At 37.3% G+C, this 17,088-nt stretch overlaps 1 protein-coding gene across 1 annotated transcript in view; it reads right to left on the bottom strand.

The window, feature by feature from the left end:
• LOC131433648 (fibrillin-2-like) overlaps positions 1–17,088 on the bottom strand; it is a 211,134-nt gene that overhangs the window by 111,172 nt on the left and 82,874 nt on the right. The window contains exon 4 of the mRNA XM_058600137.1: positions 11,994–12,119. Within this exon, the coding sequence (XP_058456120.1) occupies positions 11,994–12,119 (126 nt within the window). The remainder of the gene's footprint in view (positions 1–11,993; positions 12,120–17,088) is intronic.

Here is a 17,088-nt window from a genome sequence, read left to right as displayed (position 1 = left end):
TGACCGCGGCTACGATTTGGATGGCCCATAGGCAATGTCCAATTTTGGCACACTCTCTCCAACATATCGGCCGGTATTTCACACATAAATGCTCCAACATTGGCTTCCAGTGCATCAATCGTTGCTGGTTTATCCCTGTAGACATGAGCTTCCACATGACCCTACCAGAAAAAGTTCAAAGGCACGATCCTGGGGATCAATTGGCGGGCCCAAAACGTGAGATTAACTGGGTCTCAATTTGGTGATTGTTACACGTGCCGTGTGGGATGTGGCACCATCCTATGGCAACAACATATCAGGCATGTCCAATTCTTCCATTTTGGACAGCAAAAATCGTCAATCATCACACGGTAGCTCTCGCCATTTACAGTAATGTTCCGCTTATCGTCGCCTTTGAAGAAGTACGGCCCGAAGATGCCACCGACCCATAATCCACACCAATCAGTGACTTTTTTGGGATTCATTTGTAGCTCTCCAGATATCTCGTGTCCTGATACCCCCCAACCTTTAAATTCCTACCCCATCTGTCCTAATACCAAGCCCTAATTCAAGGTGTCATGCAACCCGTGCTAAGGAATGAATGTTTTGAGGACTAAAAAATTTCAAACCACTAACGGAGCTTGATGGGTACCTGGAGCCCCCATCAATATAGAGCTGTTGCCCAAGTCTAATCCTGTTCAAAAATCAAACAAGGAAGGAGAGAAGATAAACCTCTTTGGGAGAAAGGGTTTGGGGAGATCTCTACCCGTTAAATCGGGTGCGAAGGAGGAAGGAACAGTGGAAGTCATCTTCCAACCGGAATCACTGGACCAACTCAGGCATCTTGCCGTTCGAACCGTTCACGGCTTTCGGGAGCGTCGGTCCCGGGGAAACTTCCATCGTCGGGGAACTTTCCCGTCAGTGTAGGTTAGATCCATCGTCGGGGATTAGCCGAGTAGTTCGTGACGTAGACAAACCCTGGGTCGTCGAGGCGCCAGCGAACCGGAAGCTAAGCTCCAACCGGAATCGCCGCACCGACCTCGACATCCTCCTGGTCGATCCCCTGTAGCGGAACGAGTTGCTCAAAGTCGTGTTATAAATGGCACAAAAGTAGGAGAGAAAGCGCAGACGTCCATGACGATGCATAAGTCCGGGAAGGGTGCTTTGAGCACCGATAGCCTTCCACCCCGAAGTAATACCTAACGATAGTTCCGAGGAGTAGGGTTGGAGATCCAAGGTGGGTAGTTGCAATTATACAGTGGTAAATACATTTCACCTTGTAAAAAAAAGAACAAACTGAACAAATTTGACACTGATAAAAGACAAGATTCTTTTAAAAATAGTGTTGCCATAAAGATATCTGCAAAAATTCACCCTTTAATTAGAATCAAATTATTCTTATCCGAGAGCCCCAAACGATTTAACGAAAAATACAAGAGGGCGTAATAATTCAGGCAAAGATTTAGACAAATCGAAAAACGGCAAAACATCAATATCGTTGATTCATTTATTGGAAAAAAAATGTAAAGGAGAGCGGGTTATTCTGATTAACGCCATTTCACCGAAAGTCGTTTCGCCGAAATACATTACATTTCGCCGAATGGGTAATTCCGACGACATCACCTTAATAAATGAAATGGTACAAAGTCTGGGAAACAGCTCCTAACCAGGGAAATTGTTTTGCCAATTAAACGACCCTGCATATAAAAACACAAGAAGAGACAGCCCAATTGACTACAGGAACCAAGCATGCTTCGTTTTACTTGGCCGCATTCTATTATAGTCCTATCTCGATGGAACCACATCCAACAGAAGAAAAAAAAACAACACACGCCGCATCACAAGTCTATTTTCACTTCTACTTTGCCGTCTGACTATGATTTGATATTTTGGTTTTTGTCTCTTGGCAAAACAATATCCCCGGTTAGGGACCAAAGCAACGGGTTCGAGTACCGTCTCTGCAGTAACATTTTTGCATAGTTGCATTCGCTTGTTATTTATTCAATCTGTTTTCCTCACATAAATGGAGCGTCATATTTAACATAAATTTATATTCGAAAACATGTAAAACTGTGTGATCTGAAAATTACATGGCTTGAAATCGAATGAGATAAAATACAAAAGATGGATAACAACAGCGCTACTTGAACCGAGAAACATTAGATCGCATGTCTACCTAATGAATAATTGATACATATAAATTCAAATAGCGGTACTTGGTAGCCTGTAAAATTCTGTACGAATAGAATATTGCGTCATTTGACAAGTTAAGTAGTTATGAATTGTATCGTTCGTAGAATTATATCACCTGTAGAATTCATAATTTCTTTCTGTGCTCATTTGATACTGATCAGATTTAAAACTAGCTCAAGACGGCTCTACGTTTTAACCAGATTAAAACAAATCATAACAAATACATAAAAACCAGTAACCGCCCCGTTTGCCCGATGTACTCAAAGTTAGGTTTCTTTGGCTTAGTTAGGCCCGAACGAGCGGTAGCGAGCCGCTTTAGATTTTTATTGTCTTCCTCATAAAGAAAGGCTTTCCTCGGAGGTAACTGAACCAAATTTTTACAAACTTAGATTCAAATGCAATTTGTTTGAATCTGACTTTCGGTTCCGGAGTTATGGGGTAAAATGTGCAAAAAAATAACATGTGTACTAAATTTTCTCAAAGATAGCGCTATCGATTTTTACAAACTTAAGTTCAAATGAATGGTTACAAAACTTCTTGATTTCACCTGGATCCGACTTCCAATTCCGGAAGGGTAAAGTGTGGTAAAATTGTTATACTATCACTTAAAGGAACGAAACAAAAAAATGTAAAAAAATTTCGTAAAAGGGCATCAAAAGTAAACTATTCCAATTGCTAGTCAATACCAATAGACGGCCAAACAAACCGATTCCGGTTATTTTTTCAAAAATCGAAGAAAATTATATTGTACAATATTCTAGTATTATTTATGATAGTATGATTGATTGATTTGCACTCAGTTAACGAATAAACTGCACATATTCGCCTGGAATATACACCAATACAGCAAACGATTAGATGCTTAGTACCTAATAAAGTAAACAAGTTTTCAGACAGAATTTCGTTCTGATCAATCTGAAAAAAATCATCAAGACAGTAATCTTTCTAGATTAAACACGGGAAATGAAATTCTTCATTATTTTAAATTCGGGATCTTTCCGAAGTACGATTATAGGTCAACAAAACGGGTGTAAACACTATTATCTTTCGGCAAAATGACCCTTTCGGCGAAATGTCATTCAGCGAAATGTCATTCGGCGAAATGTTGTTCGGCGAATTGTCATTCGATGACATTATCCTTTCGGTAAAATGGCTTTCAGCGAAACGGCTGTATGCGGGACAGCTTTTGGATTTCGGCGAAACGGCATTCGGCGAAATGGTTTGCGGCGAAACGGCATTCGGCGAAATGATTTTCTTCGACTCGTCAAACATTGATAATTCCTAAAAAGAAATTGGAATCAAATTCAATACATTCATTGACGGTTTTCTTCAATTGCTGTTAATTAGGGTGAGACAAGATAGTATGGGAAAAAGATAAAAAGGTTTATTTTCAGTTCGTGCTCGCATCTCACCCGACACAGTCGAAAATCTTTTACGGTTGAAACAACAGAAACAAAGACAATACGCCAGTGAACAATAGAGTGTAAGGAATGGTCAAATACGATTTAACAAAGCCTGAAACTTGGCCTGCAAGACCGAATTCAATTTGTATAGATTCCAAGCGTTGCAAAGTTAGACCAGCAGCAAATGAAATTGAAGTCTTACTTAAAGAACGAATGCATCCAGACGCTAATAATGTAAGTGAGATTCAATTCAACAAGGCGTCTAACTGTGTGTACATTATGTTTAAACGTGAAAGCGATGCAGTTGCATTCGCTTCGGCTAACAACAAGGTGCACATCGTTGAGTGTGACAACATTGAATACAAAATCCCTGTGCACATGGTGGACAATGCCATAGAAGTACGCGTGCATGACCTTCCCCCGCAGGCCACCGATAAGTTCGTTCGGGAGAATATGTCGCAGTACGGTGAAATCCTTTCCATTGAAAGGGAAGTATGGCGGAATTTTTCCCCGGCATCCGAAATGGCGTGCGGGTTGTGCGTATGCAACTACGTAAGGCAATTCCATCTTACATCATTTGTGGTCAAGGTGGGACACGTTCGTGTAAAACGTTGATTACCTATGAAAATCAGCTGGTTACATGTCAGTTTTGTGAACAACCTGCACACTACGGTAAACTGAAACTGCGAAAAAGACATCTTCAACCAAAAACAAGGTCAACCGTTCAACAATGAAAACTAGTGAGCGCAGTACTCATGTTTCACCATCAAACCAACCAGCAACTGCAACCAATGTACAACAAGGCGCATCTAAAGCAACTAGCAACGAGCTCAAGACTACGAACAACAAGGAAAATGAAACGAACGAAGACGGACACCAATACAACCGATGAGGCAATGGATGACGAGGCGAGCCACGAACAAAGTGCCCCTCAACCCTCGCAGGAGGAAAATGGAAGCTCTTCTCCTCCTAGAAAAAGAGTGACAACGAGATCCACTTCAAACAATTCTTTATTTAAAAAATCGGCTGATTCGCCCACGTAAAGCTTGTATGCAAATAGGCCTGAATAAAAACATCTTTAAAAACCTATTTTTATCCACCTAGTGGTGTAATGATGCCTTTCTCATATTACTCATTAGATCATAAATATAACCACTGTTTATTGAATAGGAATAGGATAATTTGTTCGGATCTAATCTCACAAACTCTATAAATCCTGTTTAACCTGTAGTTCCGGAACCGGAAGTAGTATCCACAACAAATTAAGGAATTCCGTATGAAACTGTAAGACTTTTCTTTTGAATCTATGAGTTTGTGAAAATCTATTCAGCCATCTCCAAGAAAAAAGAGTGAGATCCTTTCTGCAGTTTCTAATCACTATTCCCAATTCTCCCGAAACCGGATTCAGATGAACGGAATAGCCGAAGTTGGTTCGTTTGCTACCAACAACTATGACCTACAAATTGGAACAGTTTTGAACGTAGTTAAACTTTTACTTACTATCTCATGCTCTATTTCGTTTAAACCAATTAAACTAAATCTAACGAAACGAACCTGTGTTTCTGTTACTACTGCGTGCTAAACAGCATGAATCAGTAGCCTGAAACATGTAGTAGGCTTGTTATTATTATTTTTGACATCACTACACAACGTGTACGAAATAGAACAAAGCACGCCTTGTTCGTTTTGTGTTTTCTTCTTCTTTCGGTGTTGTACATATTGTCACTCTATATGGCGATTTGAAAACTGACACTCATCGTCCTGTAACTGCGGAACCGGAAGTCGGATCCGGATGAAATTTCACAGTAGGTTTAAAGACAGTATGAACTTTAATTCAAACCAAGATTTGTGAATATCGGTTCAAGCATCGCGGAGAAATCGAAGTGAATTTAGTTTTAGGAGTTTTGTCGTGAATACGACTTACTTTACTATGGGGTGCCTTTTCAAAATTAGCCATATGGAAGAATGGGCAGAACTTAATCGTGAATATCTCGACTTGTATTAACGGTAGCAACATAATTCTTTCACCATTTCATCAAAAATATGATCAGGAATTTAGGATAATATTTTGAACAGCGTGAGATAACCACAAACAACTCAAAAATTAAGTTTTCTCAAACTTTGAGAACAACGCGGAAAATTCTTTACTTTTGCTTGGCTTTTTCGCGCAAGGACGACGATTTTGAGGTAGTCAGGCACATATCTTCAACTGACTGCGTATAAAAGGGGAACCGTGGTCGAAAATCGATCTTTTCTTCTTGTGCGTTGGATAGAAGCGGAAGTCATGGGACCAGTAGTTTCGGAGAGTGCACCTTCTGCGTGGTACCAAACCTCAAACGCTCAGGTCGTGCTTTCATTTGGACTTCAGTCGTCAGGTGGAGCAGTTGGCAATGCCTTTATATGGACTTCAGCCGTCAGGTAGAGCAGTCGTCAATGAAAGCAGACCTTTTGCGTAGTATAAAGCCTCAAACGCTCAGGTCGCAGTGCCAGTTTCCCTTCGAAGAAGATCGATTACATCATCCTGTTGGTGGTCGTTTGCATTGGAGCAAAATACAACGGGAAATGGACAACAATGTGGAACATTATGCAAAATCAGCTCTGCTAATGGCTCCAAATGTTACCTAAAGAACATTGCTTCTTTGTAAATCGAAAATTAAAATTATTTTATCATAAAGAACTATACTGGTTATTTTCTAATATTTGTGTGTCAGAATATTTGATGTAACTGATCTGTACTGTAGTTTGGGTGTATCGTTTCAAATTCTAGTAGTGAAAATGGGAAATCTTGCACAATTAACACAATCGATCAACTAATTGATATTCGGAAGTATAAAGAAAAAGTATCAGTTTTATTCTTATTCACGACATCCAGTTATGTCTCTGACATTACACACCTGTACTTTTTTTTCTCCACTTTCGGTGCTCTCGGAACAGGAAAAGAGGGAATCAGTAGTGGGGAATTAAGTTTTTATACCCACAAACTAACAAGCTCTGCAAACTAGAAGAATTTATGAGACAGTTTTATGGGATTTGTACCTGTTTTTAACCATCGTTCGTGGAAAAATACTAATACAATTGGTAATTTTCCACTTATCACGCTGTAGTTCCGGAACCGGAATTCGGATCCAGATAAAATGTTCCACAAATTTTTAGGGTATTATAAGACCTTTCATTTGAATCTAAGTTTGCGAAAATCGGTTGAGTTGTTCCAGAGATAATTGAGTGTAAACTTTTTCTCAAATTTTCACATATTACCATATAACTCCAGAACCGGAAGTCACATTTAAACGAAATTCAATTGCAAGCTATGAGACCATAATACCTTTTATTTGAATCTTAGTTTGTGAAAATCGGTTCAGCCATCTCTGAAAAAAGTGAGTGCATATTTTTTTCACTTTTTTGGTACATATCATCCTATATCTCCGGAACCGGAAGTCGGATCGGAATGAAATTCAATATCAGGCTATGGAACTATGAGACCTTTCATTTGAATCTTTGTTTGTGAAAATCGGTTTGGCCATCTCTGAGAAAAGTGAGTGCATATTTTTGTTACATACACACACAAACACACACACACACACAGACATTTGCTCAGTTCGTCGAGCTGAGTCGAATGGTATATGACATTCGGCCCTCCGGGCCTCGGTTAAAAAGTCGATTTTCACAGTGATTGCATAGCCTTTCTATATGAGAAAGGCAAAAAGAAAAAAAAGGTTTATTTTCTCGCTCCAGCAAACTTTCCATGTTCCTTCTGAGTCCCATTAAAACGATGCACAATTTTAGCTCGATCGATGAAACTATATTGTTGCGCACGAGGTTTAAAGTTTGTATGGGATTTAGTATGGGAACAACGAGGGCAATACTTGAATTGATTGGAAAATAAGGAACACTATTTTTTGTCGAAATTTTGCATATTTTATGAACTTTTCGTCACAAGAAGTATTTATTGTGACAATATAATAAGAAGCAATTTTTTTTATAATTCACGTGAAGAGCACAGCTTTAGACAAATCGTAGAAAGGGTAAAACTTGAATATTGTTGATTCGTTTAGTGGAAATAATTAGAAAGGGGAGCGGATTAACTCTCAGAAAACCACTTAACCGAAAGTCGTTTCGCCTAAATTCATTAGGTCAAAAGGGTTATTTCGCCGAAAGTCGTTCCGCTGAAAGGGTAATTTCGACGACATCACCTTGATAACTGAAAAGCTAAAAATTCCATGGTAAAAATGAACGGTTTAGGTTCAAATTACTTGGCCATCCACCTTGTTCACCTGAGTTGGCTTTCTCAAACTATTGTCTGTTCTCACACCTCAATCTCATCCCTCATCTCTGAGAATGTGAGACCGCTACTTCCGGATCCTGAAACCGAAACCAGTAGAGCTGTATCGTTTCCCGGACCTACGAACAAGTGGTTTAAGCGCCACCTCTTACGAGGACCACTTGTCACGTTCAAAGATTGCCCGACTAGAAACTTCGCCTCGGAGCGGGTCAGATTAGGTCAGAGAACCGATTTCTTCAACCACCCCGTTAAATTTTTCCATTTTTTTTTTTTTATTCAAGAATATAATGTTTAAGGCACACTGCTTATGCTCTAAGATGCCAAGGGCTTTCACTAATTTTAATTTACGACTAACTTAAAACTAGGGTTGTATCATTGAGTAATGTCATATTTGGGTCGCAATGGTTGACTTTGGCAGATCCAGCCTTCAGCTGGTGATCGGCAGTGGCCGGTGAATTGAATATTTCATGAGAGTCTTCCATATGGCGTTGGTGAATGTTCATGTTGGCCGCATTCTTCGGTCCGTGTGGGTCCGCGGGAAACTAAATTTTTCCATTGAAACCCTTTTTAACGCCAAGTTTATTGCAAGCTCGTTGTTGCAAATTCAATTCCATCTTGAAAATTGTACAAAATCGAGGACACGCACAATCGCAGATATACTCAATACAGCGCAACTTTTACGAATGTCCAGATATAAAGTTGAAAATTTGATAGAATCAATGAAAGATGTCGCAACCTGAAAAAAATATAAAATCTAATCGAGTGACTGTGAGCGCCACACTGTGGTGGTTCAGAGAACTTTATAATCAAGGTGGTATTAATTCACGTAGATATTGTCGGAGTCTGCGTATTATGAAATTTCAAGGATGTCGTATACTACGAAATGATTTCGTGGAAGTCAAATCCACAAAGTCCAATAATGTTGAACCAAGCTCGAGTTCGTCACTTTTCATCCCAACTACAGTAGACCTCAAAAGGGAACAACTAATGTCAAAAACTAGTTTGATAGCAGTGCATGAGAAATACCGCACCTGGTTCGCTTTAGGATGGTTGACTAAAAGTAAATTGGTACGGATGCGCCAAACTCAACTTTATGCAGCTTTCCGGTGCAAACGGCGAATGACCGAAATGGTTAAAGCAGGGTATAAATAACTTACTTTATAATAATAATAATAATAATAATAATAATAATAATAATAATAATAATAATAATAATAATAATAATAATAATAATAATAATAATAATAATAATAATAATAATAATAATAATAATAATAATAATAATAATAATAATAATAATAATAATAATAATAATAATAATAATAATAATAATAATAATAATAATAATAATAATAATAATAATAATAATAATAATAATAATAATAATAATAATAATAATAATAAGCTTCCCTGTCAAAAGTTTTACATCTGGTCGCAGGAAAAGGCCAGAAAGATTGAAGTTCTTGTTTGTTAACAACTTTATGAAGAAGGCCATGATTTGGATAGTCATTTGCAATTGGGACCTGAGAACCGAATCGTTCGTCGCACCCTCGACGATGACATCCCAAGTTTACAATCGAAGAATGCCTGCAAAAGCGGGTATCGCCGTTCATCAGCAAGCATAGAGGTAAATTCATCTTTTGGCGCGATTTGGCCAGCTTCCACTACTCGATTTTGTCCCTAGCCAAATGAATCCTCTGAATTGCCTGGATTTTCAACTAATCGAAAAAATCGATTGAATAAAAAAACAGAGGTCTTTTTGTGCGTACCAAAAACGCGAGATACCTCTACCTTTAGACCGCAATTTTCGCAATTCTGTTTAAGTGCGGCGAAAATTTGAATCAAAATTCTCTTAAATGGGAGTCACCATGGACAGAACAGTTTTTTTTTTCATCTTTTTTCGCACATTTTGGTGTTTGGATTAAAAGTGGCATTTGAGACAATTGTTCAAACGTCGGGTAACAGAACGAGAGAGCAATGCCATACGAAATCAAAGGTCGATTTTTCTTGTATTTTTTTTAATTCGGGTCAAAGTTTTAATATGCATTCTTTACGATCAAAGGAGAAAATGTGCATCATAAGCTGGCAATTTTTACTCTAGCCTTTCTTTTCAGAAGGAGCTAAGGAAAAATCTATTGGAAGTTTTCAATAATATATATCGCTGAAACGGTTGGTCCGATCGATTTGGTATCTTCTGAAATGTTTTAGGTAATTATATGGACTATGTAAAAAAAATTAGTACCGTTGAAAAAATTAAAGAAAATCAGGAGGAATATAACCGAAGGCATACCCTAAGAAAATAATAGGTATGTTTATTTCAGTAAACTGGAATATTTTATAATTCTTTACGGAAAATATATATCACCTTTTTCATATACTTTAAGGTTTAATATTAGAAAAAAAAACTTATAAAACATATCATAGAATGAGTACAAGCTTTTACTAAACAATTCATCTACTGTTTCATGAAAATTTACTATGTCTACAAGATTCGAAGATTATCTAAAATCGTTACAAAAATAAAAATTTCAAGATTTATTTTTTTCAAACCGAAAACGAGAGCATATAGAAAATTTTTGATTATTATTTTTTCTATAGGAAGTTTAGCAGTCTTTTATACAATTTTGTTGAAAAATATGAATAAATTTCTACTATTTTGAAAATATGCAATATTTTCAAATATTATTTGCCCATTCTAAAATTTGACAGTATTTTATTATGGATTTCAGCTACAACATATCATGACACAATTAAAAATAAAAATTGTTAGATGTTTTAATTTAGGATTTATTTTAAAAACAAAAAAAATGTCGACAGTACTAAATTATAATTACCTTAAACATTACAGAAGATACCAAACCGATCGGACTCACCGTTTCTGCGATAAATATTATTGAAAAGTTGCAAGAGATTTTAAATAATTTCGTTCTCAAAAGTAAGGCTAGATTAAAAATATTAAACTGGTGATGCAAATTGTTTCGTTTGGCAATAAATAATGCTTATGCAAGATTTGAGCCAAATCAAAAAATTAAATTAAAATAAACTGTTATTTGTGATGGAATTACTCAATTGTTTCCTTGAATCGTTGATGTTAACTGTAATACTATTCAGTGCCGGTGCATTAATAGTCCGATTTTGACCTCCAATCGCTCCAACATTACGCGCTACTACTTACTGCTGACGGCTTTTCTATTTTTATGGCAATCCGCGAAAAATTTGTTATGATAATTCCCGTCACTATGATCTTTCCTACCTATTGAACATCGTTAGACCGTTCTGTTCAATTTGCTCTCTGGCCTGTTACAACAACGGTGGTCATTCAACGTCAAAATTCCATTCGATTTCGCATCAGCATGACGAAAGACGCTTCCGGAGTGCGCTCGCCTTTGCACTTTCGGTTCGTAGTCTGCTTTCGCGGTATCCAACGGCATGATATTTTTCTATCTACAAAATAGCACCAAAAATATGGCGTTTGACTGCCACACAAAATTTTTGGAATGATTTCCTGTAACTGTTTCAGTAAACCGAATAAAAATTCCTACAAAAATGCGCCATGACATTAATACCACTGAAATATTACGCCATTAGTCTCAGAATAGTGTCTGCATTGTAATATCCTGTCATTTGACCAGTAAAGTTTCCATTAATTGCCGTTGCAGTTTTAGCAAGAAACATTTTAAACATAACCTTTTTGAGGGGAAAATACAAAACATTGAAATCGGATGTGTGCATGCCTAGCCTATATAAAGATAGCTAAGACGATGAATTAAGAAGCGAGCTTCAAAGTTCAATTGCTACCTAATTCAGATAGTACTATTGATTTGAGAAACCCTTGAACAAGCGATTCCCATTCGACTAATGTGAGCATAGGATAATGTGGAGTTAAACTGGTTCGATTGGAGAAGCGCAATCGCTCTTGTATCGTACGATTAGTGTTAGTATCGTAATAATGGCTGATGTTAGAACCATGCACCCACCCACCCACACACACAATGGAAACTATAAAGCCAACTACAAGCTCAGCTAGGTAACAATTAGGTAAGCTAATGGAGATAATTGTGTTTCGCAGCACCGGTAAGCTTAAAATCAATTATTCAAGCAATTATGTCGTATTATGCACCAGCAAAATCAAAGCTTACCGATACAGCTTCTGCCGTCGAGGACGTCAATTTGCAGTCCTGGTTCGCAGCTACACTCGAAGGAACCAGGCTTATTGGTACAGATCTGTTGACAGCCTCCGTTTTCGTTCTCACACTCGTCGAGGTCTGCAATAAGACAATTAAACTTGTTGAGAATCATTACTGTACTAGGTGCACGAATGTGCAAATGTGTTTGAATTCAAGCAGAATTAGAAGGACTTCCCTTTATGATTTGGGAGTCTACAGGATAACAATATGTTTTCAAACAGTATTCTAATTTTCAATCAATTGAATAACACACAATTTAATTCGTGTGAATCTCTGTGATGGCCTCTACCTTAGAAGTCCAGTATCGTTTAAAGTAGTATTATTGATACTATCGGAAAAGCACTAAAAAAATCGCTTCGATTTCTGGTCACGAAAAGTTTTGTGTGGAGTTTTAGCAACAAATTGGGTATACAATTCAACAGCTGCTGTGATAAAAACGTTTTCTTCAAGGTCAAAATTTCTCCTCACAGAAACATTCACATGAAAACTAGAAGATTTTCGATTAAATTTATATCCGAATTTCCAAATTTCTCCTCTAACATTCGTTTTGAGCGACGGTACAAGCTGGTAAGCAATGGCAGGTTTGCTTGCTCAACTTCTTTTGAACTGGTAAACCGTTTCATCTGGCTGAACATATTTCCGAAAATACCGATTGACCAGAGCTCAAGCCCGTTCGAAGGAACGAATTTCAGAACAATTTGAAAGATTAAAGTTCTGGGCTACAATCATCTCGTATTACTATTCATATTAGTCCAGCTATTCCCAAACGGTGGGATCGAGAAGTATTTTTAAGAGACCATGAAAAACTTCTCTGATGTGAATAAATCATACTTTACTTTACTTTTTTACTTACTTTTTCAAAATTCACCTTGTTACTGAATGGGGAGAATTTGATCGTCAATATGCTGGAATGAAGATAACAACATAATTCTTACTCCCGGTATTCGGAAATGTTCTCAGCAATTTGCTATAGAAAATTATTCAACAAATTCTTCCCATTCGGAGCAAATTTTTACATCAGAGAAGTTCTATTACCCGGTCCTTTCGAGGACTTACAAATCGATCCCGTACAGCACACAGAGATTTTTCTTCCGATGAAGTGAGAAAATCGGTTCGAATAGAACTAATTAAACCCGCGAATGGACCATTTTTGTCAATTTGTGTACAGAGAGGAAACTATTTTAATCGATATCCTGTTGACCAAGCTGTTGCTTTCGAGCAAAAAGACATCGACATTGTTAAACATCGAGAAGTTTAATTATTCGGATCTTTTAAGGATCAACCAAATTGATACCAAAGAATTGCTTATGATCTTCTCTTCAATAATCAATTCGACAACAACATAATCAAATCAAAAATAGCTTCATATTGACTTTTCTGACAGCGCATTTACAATCACAACTGCAAATTAGATTGGTTTGTTTGCATCAGGAAATGTCAGTATTAAGTACAATTCAGACGATTAATCAGCTTCGGTCGACGTCAAGATTAATTTAAGAATTTCTTTAGCCCCGGTCACGTACCGGACGTCAAAATGTTCCATAAGAATTGCTCACAATTAATGTTGTCGTTCCGTAACAATCCCAAGCCGTTGATAGCTGGCGTTGAAATGGCACGTGTGAATCGCTCTTACATACTCGTTTTGTTTTCATCTCGAAAATTTTTCACTAGGGCCGTCGTTCTTTTTTCGCCGGTGATAGAAACCTCAATGCGCTTGTTTTATTCTCGCCCGCGCTATCTCCGACCTTATTGGTGACAGTATGTAGATACGCATATAGCACTACACTCTTACCAGCCGCCAGCTAATTTTGGGTCAAATCCTACCTAAAATCAACTTAAGTGCATCTCCAAAATTTTTTACGATCAAGTAAAGGTTTGAATAGATTAACTTATAGAACAGCTCGACAATGAGTGATTTCTCCTCAAAAAATAAGTAAAAATGATGTTCAGTGTAATATTGAACTGATTTTCACTATGTTCGGATTGCAAGCACTGATTTGATATTGTAAGACAATTATTAATATTCATCGATATACTGCTGATTTTTTACATTCGAAGAAAGTGTTCTTAGCATAAGGCGCTGATCTTACAAGTCAGTTGTCGTATGTTCGAACCCCGACCTAGAACGAATCCTAGTGTCAGTAGAATCGTAGTCATGCATTGCACAGTGCGGGAAAATGGACAAAAAACGCGATGATTTTTGTTTTCGAGTCTTACCACCAAACACTTTTTTGGTGTAAAATAGTTAGTAAAATCGATTCCACGTATTTAGAAGTACCGCACGAAACACTATCATGTTCATTTTACCTCAAGTTCCCGTTTTTGTACTGTATGGAACTCACGCTTAACTATATAACACTAAACCAAGTACTTGCAGAAAAGCGAATAGGGTGTTTTTGATATAAAAACCTTTTTTTAATCCACCTAGTGATGTAATGATGCCTTTCTCATATTACTTATTTTTTTCAAAAACATCACTAGAAGATTCTGTCACGGTTTTTTTTTTAAACTTGAATAAAATCAAAAACTTTCTTTGGTATAAACTACCATAACCTTTTCAATAGGTGAACAGTTATGTCCAGTTAATATAGCTTTAAATGTGGCAACCCTGCACGCTACACAAAATTGAACAAAGCACGCTTTGTGTTAGGCGGGTGCGTTCCCGAGTAGAGTGTGAGATTAAAAAGAAAACTCAATTTGATGTTGTGCTGTTCGTATATATCGATTACTTAATTTGCTATCGTTTTGGTCGTTTTAACGGTTAAAAGATCAAAATTGAAAGCAAAAGTACAGGTGTGTAATGTCAGAGACATAACTGGATGTCGTGAATACGAATAAAACTGATACTTTTTCTTTATACTTCCGAATATCAATTAGTTGATCGATTGTGTTAATTGTGCAAGATTTCCCATTTTCACTACTAGAATTTGAAACGATACACTCAAACTACAGTACAGATCAGTTACATCAAATATTCTGACACACAAATATTAGAAAATAACCAGTATAGTTCTTTATGATAAAATAATTTTAATTTTCGATTTACAAAGAAGCAATGTTCTTTAGGTAACATTTGGAGCCATTAGCAGAGCTGATTTTGCATAATGTTCCACATTGTTGTCCATTTCCCGTTGTATTTTGCTCCAATGCAAACGACCACCAACAGGATGATGTAATCGATCTTCTTCGAAGGGAAACTGGCACTGCGACCTGAGCGTTTGAGGCTTTATACTACGCAAAAGGTCTGCTTTCATTGACGACTGCTCTACCTGACGGCTGAAGTCCAAATGAGAGCACGACCTGAGCGTTTGAGGTTTGGTACCACGCAGAAGGTGCACTCTCCGAAACTACTGGTCCCATGACTTCCGCTTCTATCCAACGCACAAGAAGAAAAGATCGATTTTCGACCACGGTTCCCCTTTTATACGCAGTCAGTTGAAGATATGTGCCTGACTACCTCAAAATCGTCGTCCTTGCGCGAAAAAGCCAAGCAAAAGTAAAGAATTTTCCGCGTTGTTCTCAAAGTTTGAGAAAACTTAATTTTTGAGTTGTTTGTGGTTATCTCACGCTGTTCAAAATATTATCCTAAATTCCTGATCATATTTTTGATGAAATGGTGAAAGAATTATGTTGCTACCGTCAATACAAGTCGAGATATTCACGATTAAGTTCTGCCCATTCTTCCATATGGCTAATTTTGAAAAGGCACCCCATAGTAAAGTAAGTCGTATTCACGACAAAAAAATGCTGTGTGACATCAAACTGGAAACTAGTTTTGCTCTCAGTGAAAGCACATTGAAAACTTAATATGATGTAGATTTTCTCGTCACGAGCATAATCTAAAAATAGAACAGCCAAAAAAGGTCCGGGATAGTATACATTCAGGCGATATGACTCGCAAGCAAGAAAAAAGATTTTATGCAATCTCCATATTAGTCGGAAGCAAGAAAAAAGATTTCATGCAATCTCCAAATTACCTCGGAGAAAATCCGGTTTCGAACTTGGATGTTTTGGAATGTGAATTTTTGGCGATTGCTATGGACTGTAAGCGCTAGCTATCAGGAGATGGAAAATGTTCGGATATATGACAAGCAGTGTTGTTTCACAAATTTGTATACAGGTAGTTTCTGTCAGTGCACACTCGTTGCGTCGCTTCCATCCCGCATCCACCGTGAATAGCAGTGTGGCTATTTGAGTACAGTATAAAAATATTCTCTATGTCCTTCTCATATCCAAAGCTGTAGCATTCAAACATTACAACATCAAATTGAGTTATCTACTTGATCGCATATAACTCGCACATGTAATCACTTTGAAATACGAATTTAGAGGCTCTGAAGACCGAACCTTTTACAGTGAAGTCTTTTACAACACAGGGATTAGTCCTGTGACTCAAAATTATGAAGGTTTAGTTAGTCGGGTTCTTTAGAAAAGTGTATTAAAGTTTCAAGATCTATTAGAAGATTGATAAAATACTTCTCATAGCATCTAGCGTTAGTGAGAATATGAAGTTCTAAGCATTTATAACTAGGAATAAGAATTGTTCTGAAGAGGTTCTTCGACACAGTTTGTGGACTACTTAGGAATATACAAATTAAACATATATTTTCTTGGTGGCTCCTCTAAGCCACTAAAGTATTATTAAGAATTAGCTCTAGGTTCTGAAATCTGAGACATTCAATGTTCGATGTTCGAACTTCGTAAACAATGATTTTGTCCATACTGTTGGATATAAAGTTATGGGTATTTTCAGAACGGTTTTGGTAGATTATTTTTGCCATGGTCTAAAAACTTTGGAATGAACTTCGCGACGTCGTATGATTACAAATATCGAAACATTTATTTAAAACTGAACGCAAAAATTGTTACAGGATCGGATACTTAACGTATCTAGAAGGAAATCGATGACGTCAAATATATTTCTCGTATCAAATTCTGAAATAAGCTCCTTCTACGGCAGACCATCAGCGAGATGGGAATGCTAAAGCCACTATTCAGATTGACCTGCTTTAGACAAACGTGGTACCGATGATCGCCAATTTATCTA

This window comes from Malaya genurostris, chromosome 3 (assembly GCF_030247185.1).
Source record: "Malaya genurostris strain Urasoe2022 chromosome 3, Malgen_1.1, whole genome shotgun sequence".
Taxonomy (NCBI): domain Eukaryota; kingdom Metazoa; phylum Arthropoda; class Insecta; order Diptera; family Culicidae; genus Malaya; species Malaya genurostris.
This window is presented reverse-complemented; position numbering and strand designations above follow the sequence as displayed.